The following is a 26920-nucleotide window of genomic DNA, read 5'->3' on the forward strand; positions in this document are numbered from 1 at the left end:
TCCATCTCATAAGGCTGTCCTGCGTCAAAATATGGAAATGTTATTTGGTAATTAAACAAATTATGATAGAGGGAGAGAAACCACAGCTGCACTAAAGGTGTAGGCTGTAAAATCTGAGAAATTGGCACCCAAAATCCAATCCAAGCGAGCACGAAAAATAGTAGAGTCACGCAATTCAGACTCAATCCAATAAATCATTATGGGGGATTATTTTAGGAACATTATGAGCACCATGAATAGACTATCATAAAATCCTGTGGTGGCAATAACCCAAAGCACGTCAGGGCTTATAATGCTAATGCATAAATATAAAATACAGTTCTCCATAATCCTTCAACCAGTTCTAACTAACCCCACCCCCCTCTTTTCACACACACACACACACACACACACACACACACACACACACACACACACACACACATATATACCCATACACACACAAAACTAGCCCGCAACCCCCGCACCCCCTATTCACCCCTCCCTCCACTCCAGAAATGGAATTAAAATCTTTAATAGGCTATCTTTCCAGCATCGGTGGACGAGCACTGTAGCCTACTAAAGCCAGAGTATAGCATCAGTCAGTGTGGGAAGAAAATATACTCATAATCTTCAGCACTACAATCAGCATTCAAACACTGACATAAACCATCGTTTTAAGAGGAGAAAACCTCAATTAAATGCATAGCGCTGTGACACTGACATCCAGAATATACGGACTCCAATTTTCTCCCCTCTCAACGGCTCTGTGGATCTGTGCTGTTGGGTCGGCGTGGCGTGCTGTCGGTCTCTTCCTCCGGTTGTGTAATATCTTTCTAGACCAGCTACACACTCCTACACCCTCAGAAGAAAAACTCCGCTGTCATCTGAACGAACAAGGGAAGGAACAAGGATTGGAACATATACTGTCGTTTTTTGCTTTGATTTGCAACTGAGTTTTCTATCAGATTATTTTCGATTTACATGGCGCAAGGGCTATGCAAGTGGGAAGGTTCTGGTTCCGGTTCTGGGTGTGATACAACCGTGAGTTTGGATATCCAAGTAACAACGGTATTAACAGTGGTACTAAAACGGATCAGTTCCGGAGGCATCTCCAACTCCTCTTTCTCCTCTTCCCGGCTTTATGTCGAGTAATGGTCGGCTTGCCTTGCTGGATGCACCCCGCTCTCTCCGGATCGTCGACTGCACCCTTTCCAACCGCAAATCCCCATTTTCGGCGGAAACCTTCAAGGAGCTAAGGGCTACATATGGAAACTGGGGATCAGAATTTTAGGAAAAAGGAAATCTAGCGCTTGTTTAATTTGTTTTCGACCTGATTTATCTGTTTCTTTACTAATTAATTAATTTATTCATTGGGCTTGATTTCTTCATTCCATTGTTGGTTGATTTATCAAATTGATGCAAGCCCTATAGTATTTTACTTTCTTATATAATATAGACCCCAGGATTATTTTCATTTGTTTCCACTGGACTTGAATCGTCCATTTATTTACAATTGCTTTTCTTATTTTCCCTGTCCTTCATTTCCCGTCCCTGTTTCTCTCCTTGCTTTTCCATCTTGACTATAATAGCCCTGACATAGGGTTATTCAAACACAATTAAACATAAAATATATACAAATTCAGCATTATATGCCAACAATAATTGTAATTAATTTCGCATCTAAGAAACGTATTGACTTGCCAGGCAGAATTGTTGTAAGCCTACCATTACTCTAACACCACCCCCACCCTCTTCTCTTCATCCATTTGAGCTCATATTCATTCAGTGCTATCCATAGAATAGTACTTCTCTGCAAACCTTGCACATCAAGAAACACATTGCCAGCGATCTACATGTGTTAAATGCTACATTGTAAAGCATGAGACAAAAGCTAGTCTCAAAGCAGAATAGCCTACTGAATTTTGATTGAGGCTATCCCCTTTTCCATGTATATTACAGTCTCTCTCTACCTATCACTTACTGTGATTGTATATTATACATAATATAATCTTTACATTAGTAGGTTCATGCTGCAACTGCCAGTGTAGGCTAGTTGTAGTCATAGGGATAACAGTTGACGCTATAGTCCATTTTAGAGGCCATTACCTTGTCCATAATTCTTATATTTGGGGTAACATTTAGTAAGAACCCATCTGGGGAGAGAGACACTGCGTCCTCCTCCCCAAACTACCCTAAAAGGAAACCCAATTTCTCTTAGTCAGTCCTCGCCCAAACGCAACCATAAGGTTCCTACCGCATCCACCTCCTTCCCCCTCCTTTCGCTCAAATATATCCCATTTTTTTAGTTTGGTTTGGTCCCGTAAATTTTCAAATATTTATTTCCTATATATCAAGAGGAAAGGGGGTCCCCCTTTCATGGAATGCGGAAATATGGGTCTGTTTGACCGCGGAGTTCAGATGCTATTGACCACGGTCGGCGCATTTGCCGCCTTCAGTCTCATGACCATCGCGGTTGGCACGGACTACTGGCTGTACTCGCGCGGCACGTGCAAGTCAAAGTCGGTCAGCGATAACGAGACCAGCAAGAAGAACGAAGAGGTAATGACCCATTCGGGATTGTGGAGGACGTGTTGCTTAGAAGGTAATTGAGCCACATGCGTTTTGCAGTCACCTTATTTTCTCCATGTCAGTATACCATAGTGATTACATTTTAACCTTTAGCTACATGTAGTAAAATTCATCCCACTCAGTGAAGTTATAACATTTATCTCTTCCTTTGCTTTTCTACTGACATATGCCATGCGGATCAGGTTTATCTTAGCCCCATACAGTGTATCAAACACAGAATTGGGCCAATTAACTACTGTAAGAACCCTCCATTTCACACCTCTTAGGCCTATACACAATCCCCAAGTGACACCTTCAAAACATGACTTTTCTACATTCTTTGCCACCAGTCGATTGTATTGTTCAAAACAGCACCAAGTGACCATGTCATTCTTCAAGCATTTCTAATTGTGATAACATATGATAATGACCAGTGCACAAGAGCAACAGAGAGTCAGCCATCCCTGTCAAAGGTCTATTTCCATCCAGACCCCACCTTTGACCTCAGGATGATGGGGTGCCTTAACAGTGCTTGTCATTTACCCTTTGACCTGGCAGTGCTTAGTATTTTCTAAGTTGTCAAACACAGTCACCTCTCAAGCGCAGGTTCAAGACCACCTCCCACGTCTTGACTTGACACACAGCGGGGTCTTGTTTCCTGTCATGCTCTGGCGGAGGCGTCAGATGCTGACTTTGAGCGTAACCTTGTGAGGTCACGCAGCGTTACATCTTCTTAGCAGAGAGATTCACACAGGCCTCCTGTCTCTCTGCACACTCCTCTGTCATTTGATAAGCAGTAAGCAGTCAGTCTCAGGTCAGATCTCTGCTCTAACAGCCTGAGGTGAAGTCAGCCCCAGGAAGTGGTTTATGAAAATAATGTCAGTGCCACTCAGCTGTAAAGATCTGATGATTTGAACTCTTCAAAATGTGTATGTTTGCACAGAATAAAGATATGTGTTTTTTGGCATGTTAAATTCACATTGGCAAAAATGTATTAAAAAATTGGAAATTACAGGGATGTATTTTTATTTTGAGAGTTTCCTGGGCAATAAAAGTACTGTTGTATGTTAATTTATTAACCGACATTACTGGGTGATTTTGACCAAGGTAGGATGGCTGACGTTGGCCATATCTGTCAGGGCGGCCTAAGCATCTGCTTAAGGTTTGTTCAAGGTCTGTCTGACACCCTCCAGCTACCCTTTCCAGGAACTCTGCATCTGTTCTCCTGTGCTAGCCAGGACATACAGTGGGAGAGCCATTTTAGGTCTCAACGTGACCCATCACGGGTTTTCAAAGACTACAGATTTTTAACCTTTGTTGAAATTCACACTTATCTGTGAAGGTGTAGAAAATCAGTGGTGTGATATGACTGGCCTTTGCCTTAGTCAGGCTGTTATGTAATTAACAGACAATTGTTCATAGTCCAGACCTGACCAAAATCTCCTATACTTGGCACAAGGTGAATTATAATTACAAAGCCCATATGCCGCAGCTTCTCTTTTGTGGCAAGATAACAGCCACCCTCCTTTGAATTGGTGATCCAAATAGCAGGAAATGAACACTGATTTGTAATTTGCGATTCATGAATGGTCTCAGGCCTTGATGAGGGGAGGAAGCAGAGAACGGCACCATCGCATTTACACATCGAGGTCAGATTCATTTGAATACCAATCCAAACGACTTCCTGCTGTGGAAATTGGGCTTAAAAAAAATGCAATTGGGTACATTTATTCATGGATAATTAGCACAATTTATACCGAAATCTGTGATATTGAAAAATAGGAAGTAAACTGCAGAGCCGGATCCAGCTGCAGTGGAGTACAAGCAGCAGCTCAGCCACAAGAAGCTCCTGCTACGGACCAGGTGTGCTGCTGCTATGTCTGCCATCTCAGGTGGATACTGTAACTACAGCATGAAGAGGTTCATGCCAATGCTGAAATCAAGTGGGTACTTTGTATGGAAAATCATCATCCTACACATTGTGTCTCATATATCGGTAGCTACCTTGTTGCGATGGATGATGATGCATCCTGTCTGTATCACAACTGACAATGCAGACAGTGATTTGCTGTAGCCCAGCTCTGGCCCACTCATACAGCTCATGTTGTGTGCCCAGGTGGGCGAGGGGTTGTGTTTGTTTAATCAGCTCCTGGAGAGGAGAGCCCCTGATCACAGAGGGGAATGCCCACACAACCATCTACCACTCTACTGCTCACTCCAGTCACTGTAATACCATACTTAGACTCACCCATGAGAAAGTAACCATACAGGCTGAGTGTGTGCGTGTGTGTGTGTGTGTGTGTGTGTGTGTGTGCGTGCGTGTTTGTGTGAAGGTAGAGGCACTTCTCACTGATCTCTCCTCCAGTGAACATTCAGGTCCTTTTCCCTCTCCAGCACTGGAAAGAGAGTGGAGCACTTCGATGGTTCCATAAAATATGGCTTATATAGATTTTGTAGATTTACACTTGTTTTCACTAGTCGCCTGTGCTATCAGTCATACTGAAAATGCAATAGCATATGCCATCGCCAAAGCATGCGATTAATTTGTGAAATCTCACATTGCCCTCGGAGCTGGTTCATATGAGTCCCTTGATCTGTTGCAGTATTTGATTCAATTGTCCTGACATCAGAGAAACCAAAAGATGTGTGCTATCAGCAAAGAGCCTTCCACAAGATTTGGCAACAATGTGCTCCTGGCTTACTATTTGGGCAAACAACATCTAACAGGAGTAACACAGTCCATTACGACGAAGGTCAAAGATTAGAGTTCAGCATACATCACAGTTCTATGCTTGCTCCACTCATTCACATCAAATGAGACGCAGTCATTTGAATATGTTTGTATTGTAATTTGCGCTGTATTATACAGTAAATTGTATTATGTAGGTGGGTGGCCTTGTGAGAGCCAGAACTGCTCATAGGGCAGGAGTCATCTCCTATTTCTGAAGCGTGAGGTAGAGGCAGGAGGTTATGTAGTGTTATGTATATTATTCACATTTACATGTTAGTCATTTAGCAGACGCTCTTATCCACAGTGACTTACAGTACATACATGTTCATACTTTTTTGTACTGGTCCCCAAGGAAATCGAACCCACAAACCATGCTCTACCAACAGGAGGATTATGTATATTATATTATGAATTTTAGGTATTTTATTTGTTGTTTTGTTTCCTGTTTGGACCTGAGGAAGAGTACTTAGGGATCCCAATACAATACTAAATACTAAATGCCTCTTCTATAGTGAGAAATAAATATCCAAGACTACATTTTAAACGCAGAATAAAATCCTTTGGAGCCTCTATTGTCATAGTCACCCTAATACACTAGCACCCAGTTATACTGGCAGTTATACTGGCAGTTATACTGGCAGTTATACTGGCAGTTATACTATCAGTTATACTAGCAGATATACTAGCATATATACTAGCTGTTATACTAGCAGTTATACTAGCTGTTATACTGGCAGTTATACTGGCAGTTGTACTAGCAGTTATACTAGCTGTTATACTAGCAGTTATACTAGCTGTTATACTGGCAGTTATACTGGCAGTTATACTAGCAGTTATACTATCAGTTATACTAGCATATATACTAGCTGTTATACTAGCAGTTATACTGGCAGTTATACTGGCAGTTATACTAGCAGTTATACTAGCTGTATACTGGCAGTTATACTGGCAGTTATACTGGCAGTTATACTAGCAGTTATACTGGCAGTTATACTAGCAGTTATACTAGCTGTTATACTGACGTTATACTAGCAGTTATACTAGCTGTTATACTGCCGGTTATACTGGCAGTTATACTAGCTGTTATACTGGCGGTTATACTAGCAGTTATACTAGCAGTTATACTGGCAGTTATACTAGTTGTTATAGTAGCAGTTATACTGCCAGTTATACTAGCAGTTATACTAGCTGTTATACTGACAGTTATACTAGCAGTTATACTAGCTGTTATACTGCCGGTTATACTAGCTGTTATACTGGCGGTTATACTAGCAGTTATACTAGCAGTTATACTGGCAGTTATACTAGTTGTTATAGTAGCAGTTATACTGCCAGTTATACTAGCAGTTATACTAACAGTTATATTGGCTGTTATGCTGGCAGTTATACTAGCAGTTATACTAGCTGTTATATTGGCAGTTATACTAGCAATTGTACTAGCAGTTATACTGGCAGTTATACTGGCTGGCAGGTATACTGGCAGTTATACTAGCAGTTATACTGGCAGTTATACAAGCAGTTATACTAGCAGTTATACTAGCAGTTATACTGGCAGTTATACTGGCTGGCAGGTATACTGGCAGTTATACTAGCAGTTATACTGGCAGTTATACGATCAGTTATACTAGCATTTATACTGGCAGTTATACTGGAAGCCTGTGCAAACTAGTCTGTGTATTATTGTCATACTGAGGCAGAGCCATACGAAGGGGATGAGGTAGGGGGATTTGTCTGGGGCTATGTTCTGTGTGTGTTAAGCATACGGTAAACATGTGTGGTGCTAATGGATTGAGCCCCAGAGGGAGGGGGAACACTGCTCCATCCTGTCTGGGCTGGGCGACTGCCTACCGGAGCATCCACATCAGTCGGCACTGCCTCCTCTCCTCACAGCCAGGTATAGCACACCACCACGCCATCGCTCCACGCTAATCTGCCCCATTCATCTTCATTACAGCGCCCCCCTCTGCCTCGGCTATAGGAGGAGAAACGGAGGAAGGGAGGAGGAGGGAGGGTGGGCAGGAGGTGCAAAAGAAGATGGGAAAATCCTTTGACAAAAGAGGGCTGCTTTGGTGGCTGTGTTTCCCCCCCTTTCCTCCTATCACCTGTTGTATGAGTGGTTTTCTTCAGTAAGACCAATAATTCACCCCCTGCCTCGGGGTTCACTGGCAGAGCCGTTTCCCATGAAGGACTATCAGCAATAGAAGGAATACATGTGATTTGTTTGCTACCTTGATGCCGTTTGGAAGAGTAGTCCAATGCTTTGTGATGCCATATGAATGAAAATATATGGGGGCCAGCTTTACCCTCTAAACTTGAAATCCACCCACTTGGTACCCTTTCCTGGTTTCTCAGTTGTGGAAATGGACTGGTGCTGAAGAGAATGCATGTAGGATGGTTGAGGAAATGAATGACCAAACTCCAGGACTTGTTCGCGTGGCCTCCCTCGGTTCCTTCCTGTCAATCATCTTGAGACTATACCAGTGTGTGTGTACAGGCACTGTCTTATGGTCTTCTACATGTGTATGTGGGTGTAGTGTTGTGAGTACATGACATTCATGCATTTTGAACAGGTGGGAGTAATGTACTAGTGTTTTCTCCATGTGTATGTTTTTGTTGGTGTATGTGTGTTTGAGCCTGAGCACTTGTTTGTGTGTGTGTGTACACGTTTGTGTGTGTGTCTGTGTGTGTGTGGGTGTGAATGTTTACACGCGCATGTGCGTACATGCATGTGTATATATCCAGTGTGTGTGTGTGTGTGTGTGTGTGTGTGTGTGTGTGTGTGTGTGTGTGTGTGTGTGTGTGTGTGTGTGTGTGTGTGTGTGTGTGTGTGTAAAAGAGAGACACACAGAATGAGAGATAGTGCAGAGATTGTTGGGCTGGGCAGTGCCAGTGCTCCAGAGCAGGATTAGTTTCATAGTCTAATCAGATAAGGATTACACCGACTGGCACATGCCCACCCAGGCTAATGACCCGACCCTAAAGTGGCATTAGGCTGTATTATGACACGGCTCCACTGTACACCCAGCTGCATGAACAGGATAACATGCCCGCATATCCGCCATCAAGGAACCCAAGCGTAGCCACGCACACCAGTGTACTGGATGGCCGTATCAAGTTGAATACAGAGTACTGTATCCGTGGCAGTTCAGAGGGGTCTGGTATTCAACCACTTGTTGAGATAGGGGCAATAGGGGTTCATGGACAATCCCTCCCTTAGTGTTTCATTGGACTGGCTATCCACAGTCGGAGGGTTGTGGAATGACATCTGCCCCAGTCACATCCCTCCACTCAGCTGCTATCTAAGTGACTGGGCTCTATTGCACTGTCACCTCTCCCAGAGCCCATAGATAGATGGGATTCATTTAGCTCTGACCTGTCTGCCGCTGTGGCTACAGTAGCTCTGCTCTGCTGGGACTGCAGACAAACACTACTGGTCTGGACTGTTTTATTGGTCTGTACACTGGTCTGTTCTATTGGCCACTAAGGCCTGATTATTACAGTACAGTCATTACTGGATGAGGCTGTGTGGGACTCAATCACCTTCATTACGGTAGTACAGTGTCTGTGGTGTCAGTCTGTCTGTCATTGGGGCGGCAGAGTAGCCTAGTGCTTAGAGCTTTGGGCTAGTAACCGAAAGGTTGCAAGTTTGAATCCCCGAGCTGACAAGGTACAAATCTGTCGTTCTGCCCCTGAACAAGGCAGTTAACTCACTGTTCCTAGGCCGTCATTGAAAATAAGTGTCACGGCTGTCGAAAGGATCGGACCTAAGTGCAGCGTGGTTGTAGTTCCACATTTTACTAAATCCGTGAAACTTTGCAAAACATAAATAACTGAATTTACAAAAACAACAAACCGTGATGCAGAGAGCAACAAACACTACTCAAAAGATAATAACCCACAAAAACAGGAAGGAAAAAACCCCTACTTAAATATGATCTCCAATCAGAGGTAATGAGGACCAGCTGCCTCCAATTGGAGATCAACCCAAACAACCCCAACATAGAAATAGAAAAACTAGAACTTAAACATAGAAATAGAAAACATAGAAAAACACAAAACACCCCCTGTCACTCCCTAACCTACTCTACTATAGAAAATAACCTCTTACTATGGTCAGGACGTGACAATAAGAATTTGTTCTTAACTGACCTGCCTAGTTAAATAAAGGTAAAAAAAAAAAAATGTCCCACTGTGGAGATGGTCATGTACTGTAGTTCTACTCCTTTATAATGTACTGTCCATTGCCTTGGAGAGAGTGAATAGTGGGAGTGATTATGGTTCAGTACAGTCTTATATGCTGTTGCAGTGTTTTGGTCATGTGTAGGTCAATCACTAAGCCCCTCCTTTCTGACATTATAACATGCTTTACTACAGTGAAGGTTATATCATTTTCCTATCTGGTTTTCTCATTCTCATTCTATGCTCCAGTATAGTGGAGGTGTGTAGTATGTAGGAATCTCCATGCTATTCTGAATCTCCCCTCCCCCACACTTAGCTTACTGTACCTGCCAGAGAAGGCCTCTCCTGGCTTGGCAGTGGTGTGAAGCGGCATAATCCTCATCTCCATCTCCTCCATGTGCCAGTGTTGTGTGATGGGCTATGGAGGGGGAGATGCCATAGTAATTGGTTTAGGGTATGATTAATGGCACTGATGGCTTTGATCGATGGGAGACGTGCTGTAAACTTTGGTAGCCCTGTCCCGTAAAAGCCGCCCTCCTGCACGCCCACCTGCCCTCCTGCACGCCCACCTGCCCTCCTGCACGCCCACCTGTCTGCCTGCCTGCCTGCCTGCCTGCCTGCCTGCCTGCCTGCCTGCCCACCTGCCCTCCTGCACGCCCACCTGCCCTCCTGCACGCCCACCTGCCTGCCCGCCTGCCTGCCCACCTGCCCACTCAGCGTGTAGGAGTCCCCCTGCTCCACTAAACGAGAGGGCCAGTCGTAAATTAGAAAAAAGGATACATGTCAAAGAGGGGACGGCGTCCGGTTCACCACATGATAATTACATCAGTCCTCTCCAGTAACTGAAACTCACGTGTGTGTGTGTGTGTGTGTGTGTGTGTGTGTGTGTGTGTGTGTGTGTGTGTGTGTGTGTGTGTGTGTGTGTGTGTGTGTGTGTGTGTGTGTGTGTATGTGTGTGGCTCTAGCCTTCATTTACACATGTTATTTTTAGCTGCAGTCAGTTGTGTTGAGGGGGAGTCTATCTTTATCCTACATGGCCAGGGAACAAATCAATAGTGCACATGGGCTGGGCAGCTGGGCCAGTCATACCCTGGGCCAGTCATCAAACCCTGGGCCAGTCATCATACCTTTGGACAGTCATACCCTGGGACAGTCATACCCTGGGACAGTCATACTCTGGGCCAGTCATACCCTGGGACAGTCAATATACCCTGGGACAGTCATACCCTGGGACAGTCATCATACCCTGGGTGAGTCATACCCTGTGACAGTCATACCCTGGGACAGTCAATATACCCTGGGACAGTCATACCCTGGGAGTCATCATACCCTAGGGGAGTCATACCCTGTGTCAGTCATACCCTGGGAGGTCACACCCTGGGCTAGTCTCTGTAACACTATTGAATGGACAGGGGGCACTGGACTCTGGCTGCCAATAGATGTTATTGTACCGATTACAGTTGACTGTTATACGTCATGAAAATACATGTGATGCACTGACACCTGAAACAGTGAGATGAGACTGAAAGAAATGAATGTATCCTGGCAGGATATTGCATGGTTACAGGCACAAATAAATAGTTCTCTGCTCCTAACAACACAGTAGTCTCTTACCTTGGTTCCACATCGGCGGCCATTTCCTTAAGCAGTGGAAATCTCCCAAAGAGACCCAATAGTAAATAATAATTAACCTCAGATACAATCCATTCATTTTAAGGAGGTGAGATCCACTCCTTTTTCCTGCGATAGTGAGGAGAAACTACAGCAATCTGCCTTTTGATTAATTGGTGGTGTCCACAGCCCAGTTCATTTGCCATCTATTACACCGTATTTGCTTTGTGTCAGTACGGAGCCCAAACACACTGCATCATCCCGGAGAGTGGGAGTGGGTAGAGTTCTGTCTGCTCCCCAACACCCTGCCATACTGTATGGGGTGTGAGGTGAGCCTGCACCTGGATCCAGTAAGACCAAGGCCCCGGTCCTTCCCGGGGTTACGACTCCAGCCCTAGCACAACATCCTCTCAGTGTTGCTGGGGAGAGGAGAATGAGATGTTCCCACCTCTGTAGAACCCTCTTAGCACCTAGTGGGAAAGGTGCTGACAGCTCCACTCCCTGCCTGGTCCAGGTATATTTACTGTAGAGAGCGTAGCTCCAGTTTCATATACTCTGCAATCAATGTGTTTTAGGTATAACAATACAATGGAGCTAGACAGAGTTGTAATATGAGATGTGCAGAGTTTTGAGGGTATTGGATTTCTGCACAGCTAAAGAGTTGAGTCCTGACTGCAGGGCAGACAGATAGAGTAATGATTTTGTTGTACTCACCTGAGCCCCCCGTTTCTTTTTTCATTGTCAATCGACCCGGGTCAGAGAGAGTAATGTCACATTTTGACAACATTATTGACAAGTAACATTTGAGGTTGCAAAGGCAAATGGAAATCTTTCTCACAGCACACTGACTGAAGGTCTTCTGTGCCTTACCTCCTTTAAGGGGATGTCTGTGGCCATGTTTGTATGGGGGCCTGCAGAGGCCATACTGTGCTCTGACTGTGTGTCAATCTCCAAAGACGGGACTGGCCACTGTGTGTGTGTGTGTGTGTGTGTGTGTGTGTGTGTGTGTGTGTGTGTGTGTGTGTGTGTGTGTGTGTGTGTGTGTGTGTGTGTGTGTGTGTGCGTGCGTGCATGCATGCGTGTGTTTGTGTGTGTACTCGCACATGTGTGTGCGTGTGGGGCTGTTCAGATGGTCCTGTTAACTGCACTCCAGAGTGAGTTTTTACTGCAGCCGACAGAGCTGGCAGACCCCACTGTCACAGCAAATGGTGCTGTTGGGAAAACAAACACTTGTAATGAGACTCTATCTGTCAAATCCGACCGTCAGAAACTGCTCCAAGCTAAGAAAAAAAATGGAAGGTGGTGATGTCACTGGCTGACTTGAATGGGAGTAATGATGTTGACAAGATCAAAGGGAGACTGCTGAACATTTGATTATTGGTAAAAAAATATATATATATTTATAGTTATGCAATCCAAATATTTATTTTTAAACAGAAAAACATTATTAAGGCCATCCCATTTTAACCTACACAAGCTTTGTGTAAGTTACACTCAATGTTATTTCAGAATGAGTCTGTCCCAACTTGTATCTTGCCTGTGAACTGTAGCTTTAGCAGTGACGGAGTGAGTTGGGGGTTAATCTGAAGGCTGATGATGGAATATGTTCTCTACAGGAAATGATGTAAACCTGGTGTCCAGGTATGGCTGACACTCGATTATTTATGTCTATGGAGGGATAATGTATGTACTCTGACTCTGAAGCTCAGCCACAGCCTTGGCCAAAATGCTGACAACGCATCTGATTTTCCTGAAGATGAAAGACAATGCTACGGTAATCTCCAGATCAGGTCGAATCAGGGAGTTTGACAAAATGAAGGTGCTACATACTGATGTAGCTGGGGATAAGGCTCTGCTAAATCACAGAGAAAGATGACAGTAAGGAACAGTATGAATTGTTAATGGCGAGCAGCGTGGCTTTCCTTTGCTCTCTCAGATCGTTTTCCAGGACAGGAGTCTCTCATGAGTTCACAACAGCATGCACATGGACTGCTCCTGTGCCATAACACACACACATTCACAACCAGGGTCAGGAAGGAATTCTTCACTATCACAGCTAGTGTGCACCGCTACTCGTACTGACACGCATACCTGACAAACACATGCATACAGAGACGGAGAAATACAGCAGCCTGTACTTGAACCAGCCTAAAGGTGCTGTAACCACCATACCCCAGACCTGCTGGTCTCATGGTGCTGTAACCACCATACCCCAGACCTGCTGGTCTCACGGTGCTGTAACCACCATACCCCAGACCTGCTGGTCTCACGTTGCTGTAACCACCATACCCCAGACCTGCTGGTCTCATGGTGCTGTAACCACCATAACCCAGACCTGCTGGTCTCATGGTGCTGTAACCACCATACCCCAGACCTGCTGGTCTCATGGTGCTGTAACCACCATACCCCAGACCTGCTGGTCTCATGGTGCTGTAACCACCATACCCCAGACCTGCTGGTCTCATGGTACTGTAACCACCATACCCCAGACCTGCTGGTCTCATGGTGCTGTAACCACCATACCCCAGACCTGCTGGTCTCCTGGTACTGTAACCACCATACCCCAGACCTGCTGGTCTCATGGTGCTGTAACCACCATACCCCAGACCTGCTGGTCTCATGGTGCTGTAACCACCATACCCCAGACCTGCTGGTCTCATGTTGCTGTAACCACCATACCCCAGACCTGCTGGTCTCATGGTACTGTAACCACCATACCCCAGACCTGCTGGTCTCATGGTGCTGTAACCACCATACCCCAGACCTGCTGGTCTCATGGTGCTGTAACCACCATACCCCAGACCTGCTGGTCTCATGGTGCTGTAACCACCATACCCCAGACCTGCTGGTCTCATGGTGCTGTAACTACCATACCCCAGACCTGCTGGTCTCATGGCGCTGTAACCACCATACCCCAGACCTGCTGGTCTCATGGTGCTGTAACCACCATACCCTAGACTTGCTGGTCTCATGGTGCTGTAACCACCATACCCCAGACCTGCTGGTCTCATGGTGCTGTAACCACCATACCCCAGACCTGCTGGTCTCATGGTGCTGTAACCACCATACCCCAGACCTGCTGGTCTCATGGTGCTGTAACCACCATACCCCAGACCTGCTGGTCTCATGGTGCTGTAACCACCATACCCCAGACCTGCTGGTCTCATGTTGCTGTAACCACCATACCCCAGACTTGCTGGTCTCATGGGGTTGCACAAGTCAAAAATGAACATATTGTGTCAAAATGAAGCTAAGTTGTGATGATGGGCTGTAAGGAGCCTGGCTTTTATATTTAATTTCCCCTCAGTACGCCTCATACCACCTGTTGGAGAGCTCCGCGGCAGATGGCAGACAAAGGCTCAGAACACAACACTGTATTACTGTCGGCCTCAGTGTCTGCTACTGACAATGTCAGTATCACTCATACAATTGACTGAATATCTCACTGGCTCACTATATCTGTGTAGGAGTGACATCCTACGGCAACCCTGTAACCAAGTTAGCCATTGTCATATGTGTCTACAGTGGAAAGATGAGACTCTCACAAACACATACATGTTGGTTGTTTTGCTCTAGGACGCCCACAGGCCTCACAAGACTTGTCTGAAGGCCCCCGGTATCAGTAGGAAACATTAATGGAAGAACAGTTTACTGTATATGGAGACTGTTTGGTGCCAAAAATAAGGGGTTAAATAAATGTAAAAAAATAATGGTCATTATATTTCTGATATCGCTCAGATAAAGGACATACACTTCGGAACAAACTTCCTTTACATTTTTTGGGGGGAATATCGGTTGTTCCATGTAGTGAATCTGATATTCAATGCATTTGTATGGGCAAATTACATTTGTATGGGCAAATTACATTTTTTATCAAATACATTTTTATATACTGTATATTGATTTTTTATACTTCAAGGGGTCTTAAAATCAAATAGCTAAATGATCCTTGGTTTGACCTTCTTAAAATAATTCCATATACAGTGCATTCAGAAAGTATTCAGACCCCTTGGCTTTTTTCATATTTTGTGACGTTACAGCCTTTTTCTGAAATATATATTTTTTTTAATTCCTCATCAATCTACACACAATACCCCATAATGACAAAGTGAGAACAGTTTTTTACATTTATTTAAGCAAATTTATAAAACATTTAAAACAGAAATACCTGATTTATATAAGTTTTCAGACCCTTTTCTATGAGACTCGAAATTGAGCTCAGGTGTCACGTCCTGACCAGTAAAGGGGTTATTTGTTATATTAGTTTGGTCAGGACGTGGCAGGGTGTAACAGCCGTCGTATGAATTGGACCAAGGCGCAGCGGGTTGAGTGCTCATATTTCACTTTTATTGAACACCAAAACAAGTAAACAAGAAAACGTACAAACGAACAGGATGCAGGCTAAACACAAAGCTATGCAACTACAACTACCCACAATACCCCATACAAAACAACCCCTATACATAGGACCTTCAATCAGAGGCAACGAGAAACAGCTGTCTCCAATTGAAGGTCAAATCAATAAACTGAACATAGACGTAAACAACCAAGAACTAACATAGAATACACTAACCTAGAACCTAAACCTAAAACCCCGGTACACTCTAAACCAACACCCCTCTACATAAACACATAGCCCAAAAAACCCTGAAACACTCTAAACAAATACCCCTTCTACATAAACACATAATATAACAAACTCCTAAACACTCTAAACAAATACCCCCTGCCACGTCCTGACCAAACTACAATAACAAATAAGCCCTTTACTGGTCAGGACGTGACACAGGGGGTATTTGTTTAGAGTGTTTCGGGGTTTGTTGGGCTATGTGTTTTGTAGAGGGGTGTTTGATTAGAGTGTTCCGGGGTTTTGGTTTATGTTCTATGTTAGTATATTTCTATGTTCTAGTCTAGTCTTTCTAGTTCTATGTTTAGTTTATTGATTTGTTCTTCAATTAGAGGCAGCTGTTCCTCGTTGCCTCTGATTGAAGGTCCTATGTATAGGGGTGTTTTGGTAATGGGAATTGTATTTCCTGTTTAGTGTATGTAGCACCTGACGGGACTGTTTAGTGTCGTTCGTTCGTTTTTGTATACGTGTTTCTTTTGGTTTTTCCTTCTTTTATAATAAATAAGAAGATGAGTATACATTTTCCCGCTGCACCTTGGTCCATTTCACACGACGACCGTTACATCAGGTGCATCCTGTTGCCATTGATCATTCTTGAGATGTTTCTACAACTTGATTGGAGTCCACCTGTGGTAAATTCAAATGATTGGACATGATTTGGAAAGGCACACACCTGGCTATATAAGGTCCCACAGTTGACAGTGCATGTCAGAGTAAAAACATAGCCATGAGGTCAAAGGAACTGTCCGTAGAGCTCCGAGACAGGATTGTGTCGAGGCACAGATCTGGGGAAGGGTACCAAAACATTTGTGCAGCATTGAAGGTCCCCAAGAACACAGTGGCCTCCATCATTCTTAAATGGAAGAAGTTTGGAACCACCAAGACTCTTCCTAGAGCTGGCCGCCCAGCCAAACTGAGCAATCGGGGGAGAAGGGCCTTGGTCAGGGATGTGACCAAGAACCCAAAGGTCAGTCTGACAGAGCTCTACAGTTCCACTGTGGAGATGGGAGAACCTTTCAGAAGGACAACCATCTCTGCAGCACTCCACCAATCAGGCCTTTATGGTAGAGTGGCCAGACGGAAGCCACTCCTCAGTAAAAGGCACATGACAGCTGCTTGGTGTTTGCCAAAAGGCACCTAGAGGACTCTCAGACCATGAAAAACAAGATTCTCTGGTCTGATGAAACCAAGATTGAACTCTTTGGCCTTAATGGCATTCCTACGGTGAAGCATGGTGGTGGCAGCATCATGCTGTGGGGATGTTTTTCTGCGACAGGGTCTGGGAGAGTAGTCAGGATTTGAGGGAAAGAGAGATCCTTGATGAAAACCTGTGCTCAGGACATCAGACTGGGGTGGAGGTTCACCTTCCAACAGGACAATGACCCTAAGCACACAGCCAATAGAACGCAGGAGTGGCTTCAGGACAAGTCTCTGAATGTCCTTGAGTGGCCCAGCCAGAGTTTGGACTTGAACCTGATCGAACATCTCTGCACAGACCTGAAAATAGCTGTGCAGCAACGCTCCCCATCCAATCTGAAAGAGCTTGAGAGGTTCTGCAGAGAAGAATGGGAGAAACTTCCCAAATACAGGTGTGCCAAGCTTGTAGCGTAATACCCAATTAGACTCGAGGCTATAATCGCTGCCAAAGGTGCTTAATTTTAGGGACAGACGTTCCGCTAGCGGAACGCCTCACCAATATCCAATGGTAGAGCCTGGCGCGAAATACAAATACCTCAAAAATGCTATAACTTCAATTTCTCAAACATATGACTATTTTACACCATTTTAAAGACAAGACTCTCGTTAATCTAACCACATTGTCCGATTTCAAAAAGGCTTTATAGTGAAAGCAAAATATTAGATTATGTCAGGAGAGTACCCTGCCAAAAATAATCACACAGCCATTTTCAAAGCAAGCATATATGTCACAAAAACCAAAACCACAGCTAAATGCAGCACTAACCTTTGATGATCTTCATCAGATGACACTCCTAGGACATTATGTTATACAATACATGCATGTTTTGTTCAATCAAGTTCATATTTATATCAAAAACCAGCTTTTTACATTAGCATGTGATGTTCAGAACTAGCATATGAAACCGATGTGAAATGGCTAGTTAGTTAGCGGTGGTGCGCGCTAATAGCGTTTCAGTCAGTGACGTCACTCGCTCTGAGACTTGAAGTAGGGTTTCCCCTTGCGTTGCAAGGGCCGTGGCTTTTGTGGCGCGATGGGTAACGATGCTTCGGTGGGTGTCAGTTGTTGATGTGTGCAAGGGTCCCTGGTTCGAGCCCGGGTTGGGGCGAAGAGAGGGACGGAACCTACACTGTTACATTGATGCTGTTGACCCGGATCATTGGTTGCTGCGGAAAAGGAGGAGGTCAAAAGGGGTGTGAGTGTAACCGGTGTGAAATGGCTAGTTAGTTAGCGGTGGTGCGCGCTAATAGCGTTTCAGTCGGTGACGTCACTCGCTCTGAGACTTGAAGTAGGGTTTCCCCTTGCGTTGCAAGGGCCGTGGCTTTTGTGGCGCGATGGGTAACAATGCTTCGTGGGGTGTCAGTTGTTGATGTGTGCAAGGGTCCCTGGTTCGAGCCCGGGTTGGGGCGAAGAGAGGGACGGAACCTACAATGTTACACATACCCACCGAAAACTTCCTGTGAATTTACTAAATTACTCATGATAAACGTTCACAAAAAACAGAATTATTTTAAGAATTATAGATACAGAACTCCTTTATGCAATCGCGGTGTCAGATTTTAAAATAGCTTTTCGGCGAAAGCACATTTTGCAATATTCTGAGTAGATAGCTCGGCCATCAAAGGCTAGCTAATTTGACACCCACCAAGTTTGGTGCTCACTAAACTCAGAATTACTATAAGAAAAATTGGATTACCTTTGCTGTTCTTCGTCAGAACGCACTCCCAGGACTTCTACTTCAACAACAAATGTTGTTTTGGTTCCAAATAATCCATAGTTATATTCAAATAGCTCCGTTTTGTTCGTGCGTTCAGGTCACTATCCGAAGGGTGATGCCCGAGCGCATTTCGTGCCAAAAAAATTCAAAATATTCCATTACCGTACTTCGAAGCATGTCAAACGCTGTTTAAAATCAATTTTTATGCTATTTTTCTCGTAAAATAGTGATAATATTCCAACCGGGCGACGTTGTATTCATTCAAAGGCTGAAAGAAAAAAATGGAGAATTCTCGTGAATTTCGCCTCTCAGTCTCACTGTTCCCAAGCTGACCACTAACAAATTCTCCTGCTGTTTTTCGCCCAGAGACAGCAGACACCCCATTACACTTTCTGGCGCCTTCTGAGAGCCAATGGAAGCCTTAGAAAATGTCACGTTACAGCACAGATGCTGTATTTTTGATAGAGAGGCTACAGAAGGACAAGAAATTGTCAGACAGGGCACTTCCTGTATGGAATCTTCTCAGGTTTTGGCCTGACATATGACTTATGTTATACTCACAGACACCATTCAAACAGTTTTAGAAACTTTGGAGTGTTTTCTATCCAAATCTACCAATTATATGCATATTCTAGTTTCTGGGCAGGAGTAGTAAGCAGATTAAATCGGGTACGTTTTTTATCCGGCCGTGAAAATACTGCCCCCTATCCCAAACAGGTTAAACAAAGTACTGAGTAAAGGTCTGAATACTTGAAAATGTGATATTTCAATTTTTTATATATTTTTTATTTGCGAACATTTCCAAAAACCTGTTTTTGCTTTGTCATTATGGTGTATCGTGTGTAGATTGATGAGAAAAAAAACAATTAAATCAATTTTAGAACAAGACTGTAATGTAACAAAATGTGGAAAAAGTCAAGGGGTCTGAATACTTTCCGAATGCACTGTAGCTTAGTGGATCCCTTAGACAGGGCTTAGACTTTATAGGGTTAACCCTAATTGCTCCAGGGTTGCCGTTGATAATGGCAGATCCTGGCTGTGACCCCACTCTCTGAGGGTGTCTCAGGTAGAGTTGGGATATGCAAAAAACACATTTCCAATTCACACATGTGAAGTGTGTGAAATAGCAAAAATATTATCACCCACCAAATTATTATTATTACTATTATAATAAAATGTGCTTATACTATGTGAAGGGTTTTCACACACAGGAAGTTTTACCCAGAGGCCTAATTAAAACGATTAATCAAGTGAATTAAGTAGAGATCACACACAGCCTTACCATTGCCCCCCAGGCCAAAGGCTGACCATCGCTAGACTACGTTTCTGCTCTAATGCTAACCTAACACTGCTAGCTCTAGCCTTTTGCTAGCCTCGTTTCCTTATGTCTGTCTGATTTTGGTCAATGTTGGCACTAGTGCTGTTTGCCCTCTGTGTTTAGAAGATAAGCGGTGTGTAACAAACAGAGACTCTAGAGCTGGAGTCAGAAGCTTAGCCCATCATGTTGTGTGACTTGCTGCAGGGCGCCCATCTTTGTTCACAGTACAGAGTAATTGCATTGGATCGCAATGCTGCAGTAGTGCTATGCTTTCCGTATAGCTAGAGGCTAAAGGCTCCCGCAGACTAGATTTGGTTTGCTCCTAGCAGAACTCGGCTAGGCGAAGTGAACGTCTGTGCCTCGCAGACTCCCTTAAAAGACCTTCGCTTAAAAAAACGAGAAAAAAATGGCAATGTTACTGTTTGTCCCTTTTGAGACGCCGTAGCATCAACATAGCCAGTATACGCTTCCTTAAAAAAGTCAGAATTAATCTAAGATAAACCAAGAAATCTGTAATTCATTTTTATGTTTTTGCTGAGGTCTAAAGCCTTCTTTTTCCTGCAGTCTGAACATCCAAAATGCTAATGGCATCGACTATTTCAAGCCACATTTCAAACCACCTTCGTTGGTGGTTTAAAGTCAGATACAAATCTGATCCCCGGCCATGCAACTTGTGTCTGAATGGTCAAATCTTATTATATTTGCCCACTCGTGGTTTTTAGACTGTTATTTGGCATATCTTGTTGCTTGCTAGCAATTCTGTTGACAGTTTTACAAGAACATGTGGTAGCGAACTAGCTTGTTAATTGTTTACTTGGCTCATCGTGATCTAGCAACTTCTTGTGGCTGGCCGGGCGCCTGCAGGCTGACCTCGGTCGTCAGTTGAACGGTGTTTCCTCCAACACATTGGTGTGGCTGGCTTCCGGGTTAGGCGGGTGGGTGTTAAGAAGCGCGGTTTGGCAGGTCATGTTTGGGAAGACACATGACTCGACCTTCACCTCCCGTGAGCGTTGGGGAGTTACAGCAATGAGACAAGATCGAAATTGGGGAGAAAAAGGGGATACATTTGAGCATTAAGGCCTGCAGTGTGAACAAGGCTTTAGTCATGTAATCTAACTAAGATGTTTGGTGCAGTATTTCTCAAGTGAAAACATTTGCATGAAAACTAGTCATCTCTCGATGAATGACAACAAACACTTCCTTGAAGAATCCCCTATGAGTAGTACTGTCGACCAATCACTGACGAAGCGGTGTAGACTTCAGTTACCAAACTTCGACATGCCACAAGAAAATAATGTGTGTGCGCGAAAAACTGCCAAACACCAAACAAACAAAAATATCACAACATTTTGTCATAGTATATGCACAAACAATTTAGACTGGGAAGCTTTACACAAGCACCTAGGCCCGAACCTTTGTATTTTTAGGGGAATTTTGCCATAGAAGAGAATATAACAAGAGAACAGGTCATATGGCTACTGCTTCCCTCTGCCAAGCTACATTTTGTTGAGAAGACAGTGTCATGGGTTCATAGCAACACTGTCAGGGCAGAAAGAGGAACAAAGACACTGATAGGAGGAATGAAACACTGTATTACAGCCAATTAAGATATTATATTCCCCTGTAAAAGATTCATGCTGACTTTTGGGGGATTCAGTTGAAGGCAAAGCGGCAAAAGAAAAGAGAAAGGGGGAGAGAAAGAACAACAGCAAGAAAGACAGAGAGAGACAGGAAGTGATATATCAGAGAGCACTGATGTGTCTGAGAAGCTGCTTGTCTTGTATGTGTTTGGGGACTCAAGGAGGGAGAAAGCAAACACAAATCCAGCGACATTTACCTAGATGTAATAAAACGGGGAAATAGATTAATACCCTCCTCCACCCACCCAGCCATCTTGTCCTCCCTCCCTACTCCCCATCCCTCGCTCTCCCTTCCGCTGCAGAAGGGCAGAAGATGACATGTGGACACTCAGTGAATTGCCAATTGCCAGAGAGAGGAGAAAGGAGAGAGTGCGAGAGAGAGAGTGCGAGAGAGAGCGCGCGCGCGAGAGAGAGAGAGAGAGAGAGAGAGAGAGAGAGGAGGTGGTTTGACGCATCCAGACTGCAACCATTGGCTTTTTTTCCTACATTAAAGATCAGAAAAAAAGAACTGCAGAGAAGCACTAGACTGAATACTGGATGTATTCTTCTCTCTCTCCCTCTCTGTTCCCTCTCTCTCTCTCTCTCTCCCCATCACATATAGACACACCGATTCTCTCTCTCTCACACACTCTCTCTGTCCCTCACTCTCTCTCACACACACAAACACACACTCTTTCTCTGTCTTACACACAATCACACACATTTTCTCTCATTCTCTCTCAGTCTCTCTCACACGTGCTCTCACTCTCTCTCACTCTCTCCCACTCTCGCTCTCTCTCTCTCTCATATACTTTCAGCTCAGAAAGAGAAATCAATAGCCACAAATTAATCATTGTGCCTTAGGCAGTCCGTGAGATAGGGGGAGGGGATGAGCCAGGGAGAGAGTGTGTCGTTTAGAAAGATAGAGAATTGAGGGGTTTTTGGACCACACACACATACACATGTGAACAAACACACACACCCTTATGTCAGTGAATTTGACTATCAGGGTCCAGACTTGTCAAGGCTTAGTTAACCACAAGGTACAACAAGGTATTTCAATGAAACTGTCACACCCTGATCTGTTTCACCTGTCGTTGTGATTGTCTTCACCCTGATCTGTTTCAACGGTCTTTGTGCTTGTCTCCACCCCCCTCCAGGTGTCACCCATCTTCCCCATTATCCCCAGTGTATTTATACATGTGTTCTCTGTTTGTCTGTTGCCAGTTCGTCTTGTCAAGACTACCAGCGTGTTTTGCCGTGCTTCTGGTTTTCCTAGTCTCTGTTTTCTTACCCTCCCGGTTCCGACCTGTTCTGCCTGCCCTGACAATGAGCCCGCCTGCCTGACCATTCAGCCTGCCCTGACACTGAGCCTGCCTGCCTGACCATTCAGCCTGCCCTGACCTCGAGCCTGCCTGCCTAACCATTCAGCCTGCCCTGACTCTGAGCCCGCCTGCCTGACCATTCAGCCTGCCCTGACCTCGAGCCTGCCTGCCTGACCATTCAGCCTGCCCTGACACTGAGCCCGCCTGCCTGACCATTCAGCCTGCCCTGACCTCGAGCCTGCCTGCCTGACCATTCAGCCTGCCCTGACACTGAGCCCGCCTGCCTGACCATTCAGCCTGCCCTGACCTCGAGCCTGCCTGCCCCCCTGTACCTTTCGGACTCTGACCTGGTTAATGAACTTCTGTCTGTCCTCGACCTGCCTATTGCCTGCCCCTTGTATTTGAATAAATATCAGAGACTCAAACCATCTGCCTCCTGTGTCTGCATCTGGGTCTCGCCCTGTGCCATTATAGAAACATTAGAGGTAGCACACATTTTTGCTATTTGAATTAGCTACTGTATTGAATATAATCTTGCTCATTGCTGAAAACTGGTTAACAATTCAATGTCTATGTAGCTGCCTGAAAGCACGTCTTTACCTAGACTCACCATTAGTTAAATATGTAGAGACGTACCTGAATTCACCTGATAGAGTAGCTATTTTTCATTTTAGCATGACTCCATAATGCTCCATTTTTCCTCCTGCAAAGACTTTGTTATCTACGCTGAATAACCTTATCTTCCAAACTGCACAAGTGTTGCTGAGGAATGCAATTGTAAGGAGCAAGGGAATTTTTATGGAATTATTTAAATTCAATGAGACTTCGATTTAAATCTTTATTTTTTGACGCAAGGGTATTAAGCACTTAGACACACTCGAATGTAATGTGCATAGACAGATACACTTGCCTGCATACAGGTAAGCATATCTCACCTCGTGTGCATGCAACCCCACACACACAAACACACAGACACGTGATCGTTTGACACTGATCTAAACAGCTGCTGGTGCAATACTGTACTTAGTCTTTTTCCAAAGTTCAAACAATAATGAAGCGCCACCCCGCCACTTGTCTTGGTAAACAACTGAAGAATCGGGCTTGAGAAATATAACCACTCTCAAACTGATAGACAGAGCTATGGATGCCAGACGGACCATCCAGCCATAACATATGTTCTGAAGCTATACAGTCATCAATGAATTCATCAATGAATCTGAAATTCACCATAAAGTGCTTTGTTCACAGAATATCCACACGTTGTTTTCATCAGAAAAGAAAAGGTCGGAAATGTGTTCACTGTTTCCGGGCAATCAGTAAATACTACTGCACGAACATGTACATGTCTTTAACAGTAGTGTGCCTGAAACAGGTCCACTATAGGGAAAGATCTAGGATTTTCTACAACATCTACAAATCATCTCTCTCCAACATTGTGATCTTCCATTACAGAGCTTTGCTTTGGTGTGGACTGAGGCCTATACATTCATATCAGTTGTGTTCCTCCACTCTATTCACTATTTCTAATGGAGATTGTGTTTCTGCCGCTGAAGGAAAGTCTACAAGCCTATGTATTGAATGCATGGAGCTGGATTGTGATGATACCAGTAGTGAATAAATCCTGCACACAATGTGCTTAGTTTCCATTTTCTTCTTGATTAGGAATCATATTTGATGTGTATGAAACTGTTTGTTGTAATATACAGTACATGAGAGTAGAGTAATTACTCATAATTCTGCACCTTTTGATAGTTGTATTTCCAGTTTTGATCGTCATGATTTAGTTACTGCAAAGAGAATCTATTAATCTACTGGGATTTAAAAAGGAACTTACTGTTTGGACTCAAAAGATAAGTATGTTTGGGTTAATGTTTTTGCAAGCAGTTGTGTTCATTTGATGAATGTATTTACATTTTGACGGTGTAATGTAGTTTTGATGAATGTATTTGCATTTTGACGGTGTAATATAGTTTCGATAAATGTATTTGCATTTTGACGGTGTAATGTAGTTTTGATGAATGTATTTGCATTTTGACGGTGTAATATAGTTTTGATGAATGTATTTGCATTTTGACGGTGTAATATAGTTTTGATGAATGTATTTGCATTTTGACGGTGTAATATAGTTTTGATGAATGTATTTGCATTTTGACGGTGTAATATAGTTTTGATGAATGTATTTGCATTTTGACGGTGTAATATAGTTTTGATGAATGCATTTGCATTTTGACGGTGTAATATAGTTTTGATGACTGTATTTGCATTTTGACGGTGTAATATAGTTTTGATGACTTTACATTTTGAAAACGCATTTACTGTTTATCAAAAGGGTACAGAGTGTGTTTTGAAAACAGACAACATAGTTCCAAAGAATCCTTGTAGGTGATCGAGAAAAACTATAATTTAACAGTCCAAAACTGGATGTAACAACTGCAGATTGCCCCTTTAATGCTAAAAAAACATAATTTATGTACAATAAAAATAAAAACATAATATATGTACAAAATGTAGTGCTTGGGTGACAGGGGAGTAACCTAGAACCATTTGGATATCTCCCTCAGCTACGTCCAAATCCAGGCTTTTCCGACAGGATTTTGGTCCAACGTAATCTTTTTTTCATAACATTAACCCTGCACATAGCCTAGTGACTTGGGGTTGGTGCTTGAAGCGGTGGTACTGACTCCACCACCACAGTGTGTAGATGTGACAGGGGGTCTCACGTACAGAGAACAAATCTGCACGAAAATTCCCCAGCTAGACCTTAAGCCTGCGTTCAAAATGGGAGCGTGTTCCCCATCTGCCAGTTCTCACTCCACTCAAAACGACAAGTACTTATTTTGCCTGGGGAAATGCTTCGCTTCTTTCTCTCACTGTGTTGGTGGGAGTGATCTTTTACCAGACACTTCTGAGAGGGGGAGAAAGTGGGGAAGGGGAGGGGAATGGGGAGGTAGAGATGCAATTTGAGAGAGGGGGAAGGGGATTTAAGATTAAAAAGAGGGAAAGATTCATATCATATCTGTGCAGAAAGAGGAGAAAGCAGGAAAGAGAGACAGAAAGAGTGGGAGAGAGAAGGCGAGTGAGGAAGACCAACAGATTTATATGTTTATAATGCCTCATGCTTGTAACGTGTATCTCTTTGAGTCATATACATACAGTATGTGGATTGAGGTATATATATGAGATATGATTTATGAGAGACATATGAGTGATGTATAAAAGACAACAGGTCTAACAGTGATTCATTTAGCTTTGTGCTATACTAAAAACAATGTAGCTTCCTCGCACCCGTAGCATACGTGCTTGCATATATGACTGTTTGTGTGTGTTTGTGTGTAATGCATGCATGATGGATAGGGAGTAATTGCTCATGTTGAAGGTATGGCATACAGGCCTTTATTATACACAGTTAACAGTTTTCTTTCACCCTCTCAAGCTGTTGGCAGCCATCCATGTCTTTATGAGATCTCTTCAATACGATGTAATTGATGATGACTTATTAGTGAAGGACAGAATACCAAACACCACCTCTCACAGACATGAAGGATTCACTGCCTACCAGGTCTAGAATGTTACTTTTGTGATACATTTTCTCATTTCATATAAAACTTGCTGAAGCAAATATTGGCAGATGGTTCTGCTATACAGAAATGATATGTTTTAGGAATAGATTCCTGATTCCTGCAAAATGCACCGTATTACAAATGTACTGTATTTCACTGTATTACTGTTGTCATCACTCCCAGCGAAATAACATGGCATACGCTATCCTTTCTAAAGCGAGTCACTCTAAGTGTGAGCTCAGCCCTGTTTTACAATACAGTATATTGGCCTACATAGGGAAAGGGAAAGGGGATACCTAGTCAGTTCAGCAACTAAATGCATTCAACCAGAATGTGTCTTCCGGATTGAACCCCTATGAATCAGCGCATGAAGTGAAGTGCTTTTCCAGCCATGTGGGTATCCCAGTGTCACCCAATGATCTTTCTGGCAACCAACCTAAAGAGGTCTACAGTAACAACATCAACAGCTACAACAAATCAACACT

At 43.7% G+C, this 26920-nt stretch overlaps 1 protein-coding gene across 1 annotated transcript in view; it reads left to right on the plus strand.

Annotated features, from left to right (window-relative positions):
• The first annotated feature begins 524 nt into the window (after positions 1 to 524).
• The window catches only part of LOC115202953 (voltage-dependent calcium channel gamma-2 subunit), a 73664-nt gene continuing 47268 nt past the window's right edge, over positions 525 to 26920 (plus strand). The window contains exon 1 of the mRNA XM_029767165.1: positions 525 to 2584. Coding sequence (XP_029623025.1) covers positions 2359 to 2584 — 226 coding nt within the window. The 5' untranslated portion in view covers positions 525 to 2358. The remainder of the gene's footprint in view (positions 2585 to 26920) is intronic.

The sequence above is a fragment of the Salmo trutta genome, chromosome 1, assembly GCF_901001165.1.
Source record: "Salmo trutta chromosome 1, fSalTru1.1, whole genome shotgun sequence".
In the NCBI taxonomy this organism is placed as follows: Eukaryota; Metazoa; Chordata; class Actinopteri; order Salmoniformes; family Salmonidae; genus Salmo; species Salmo trutta.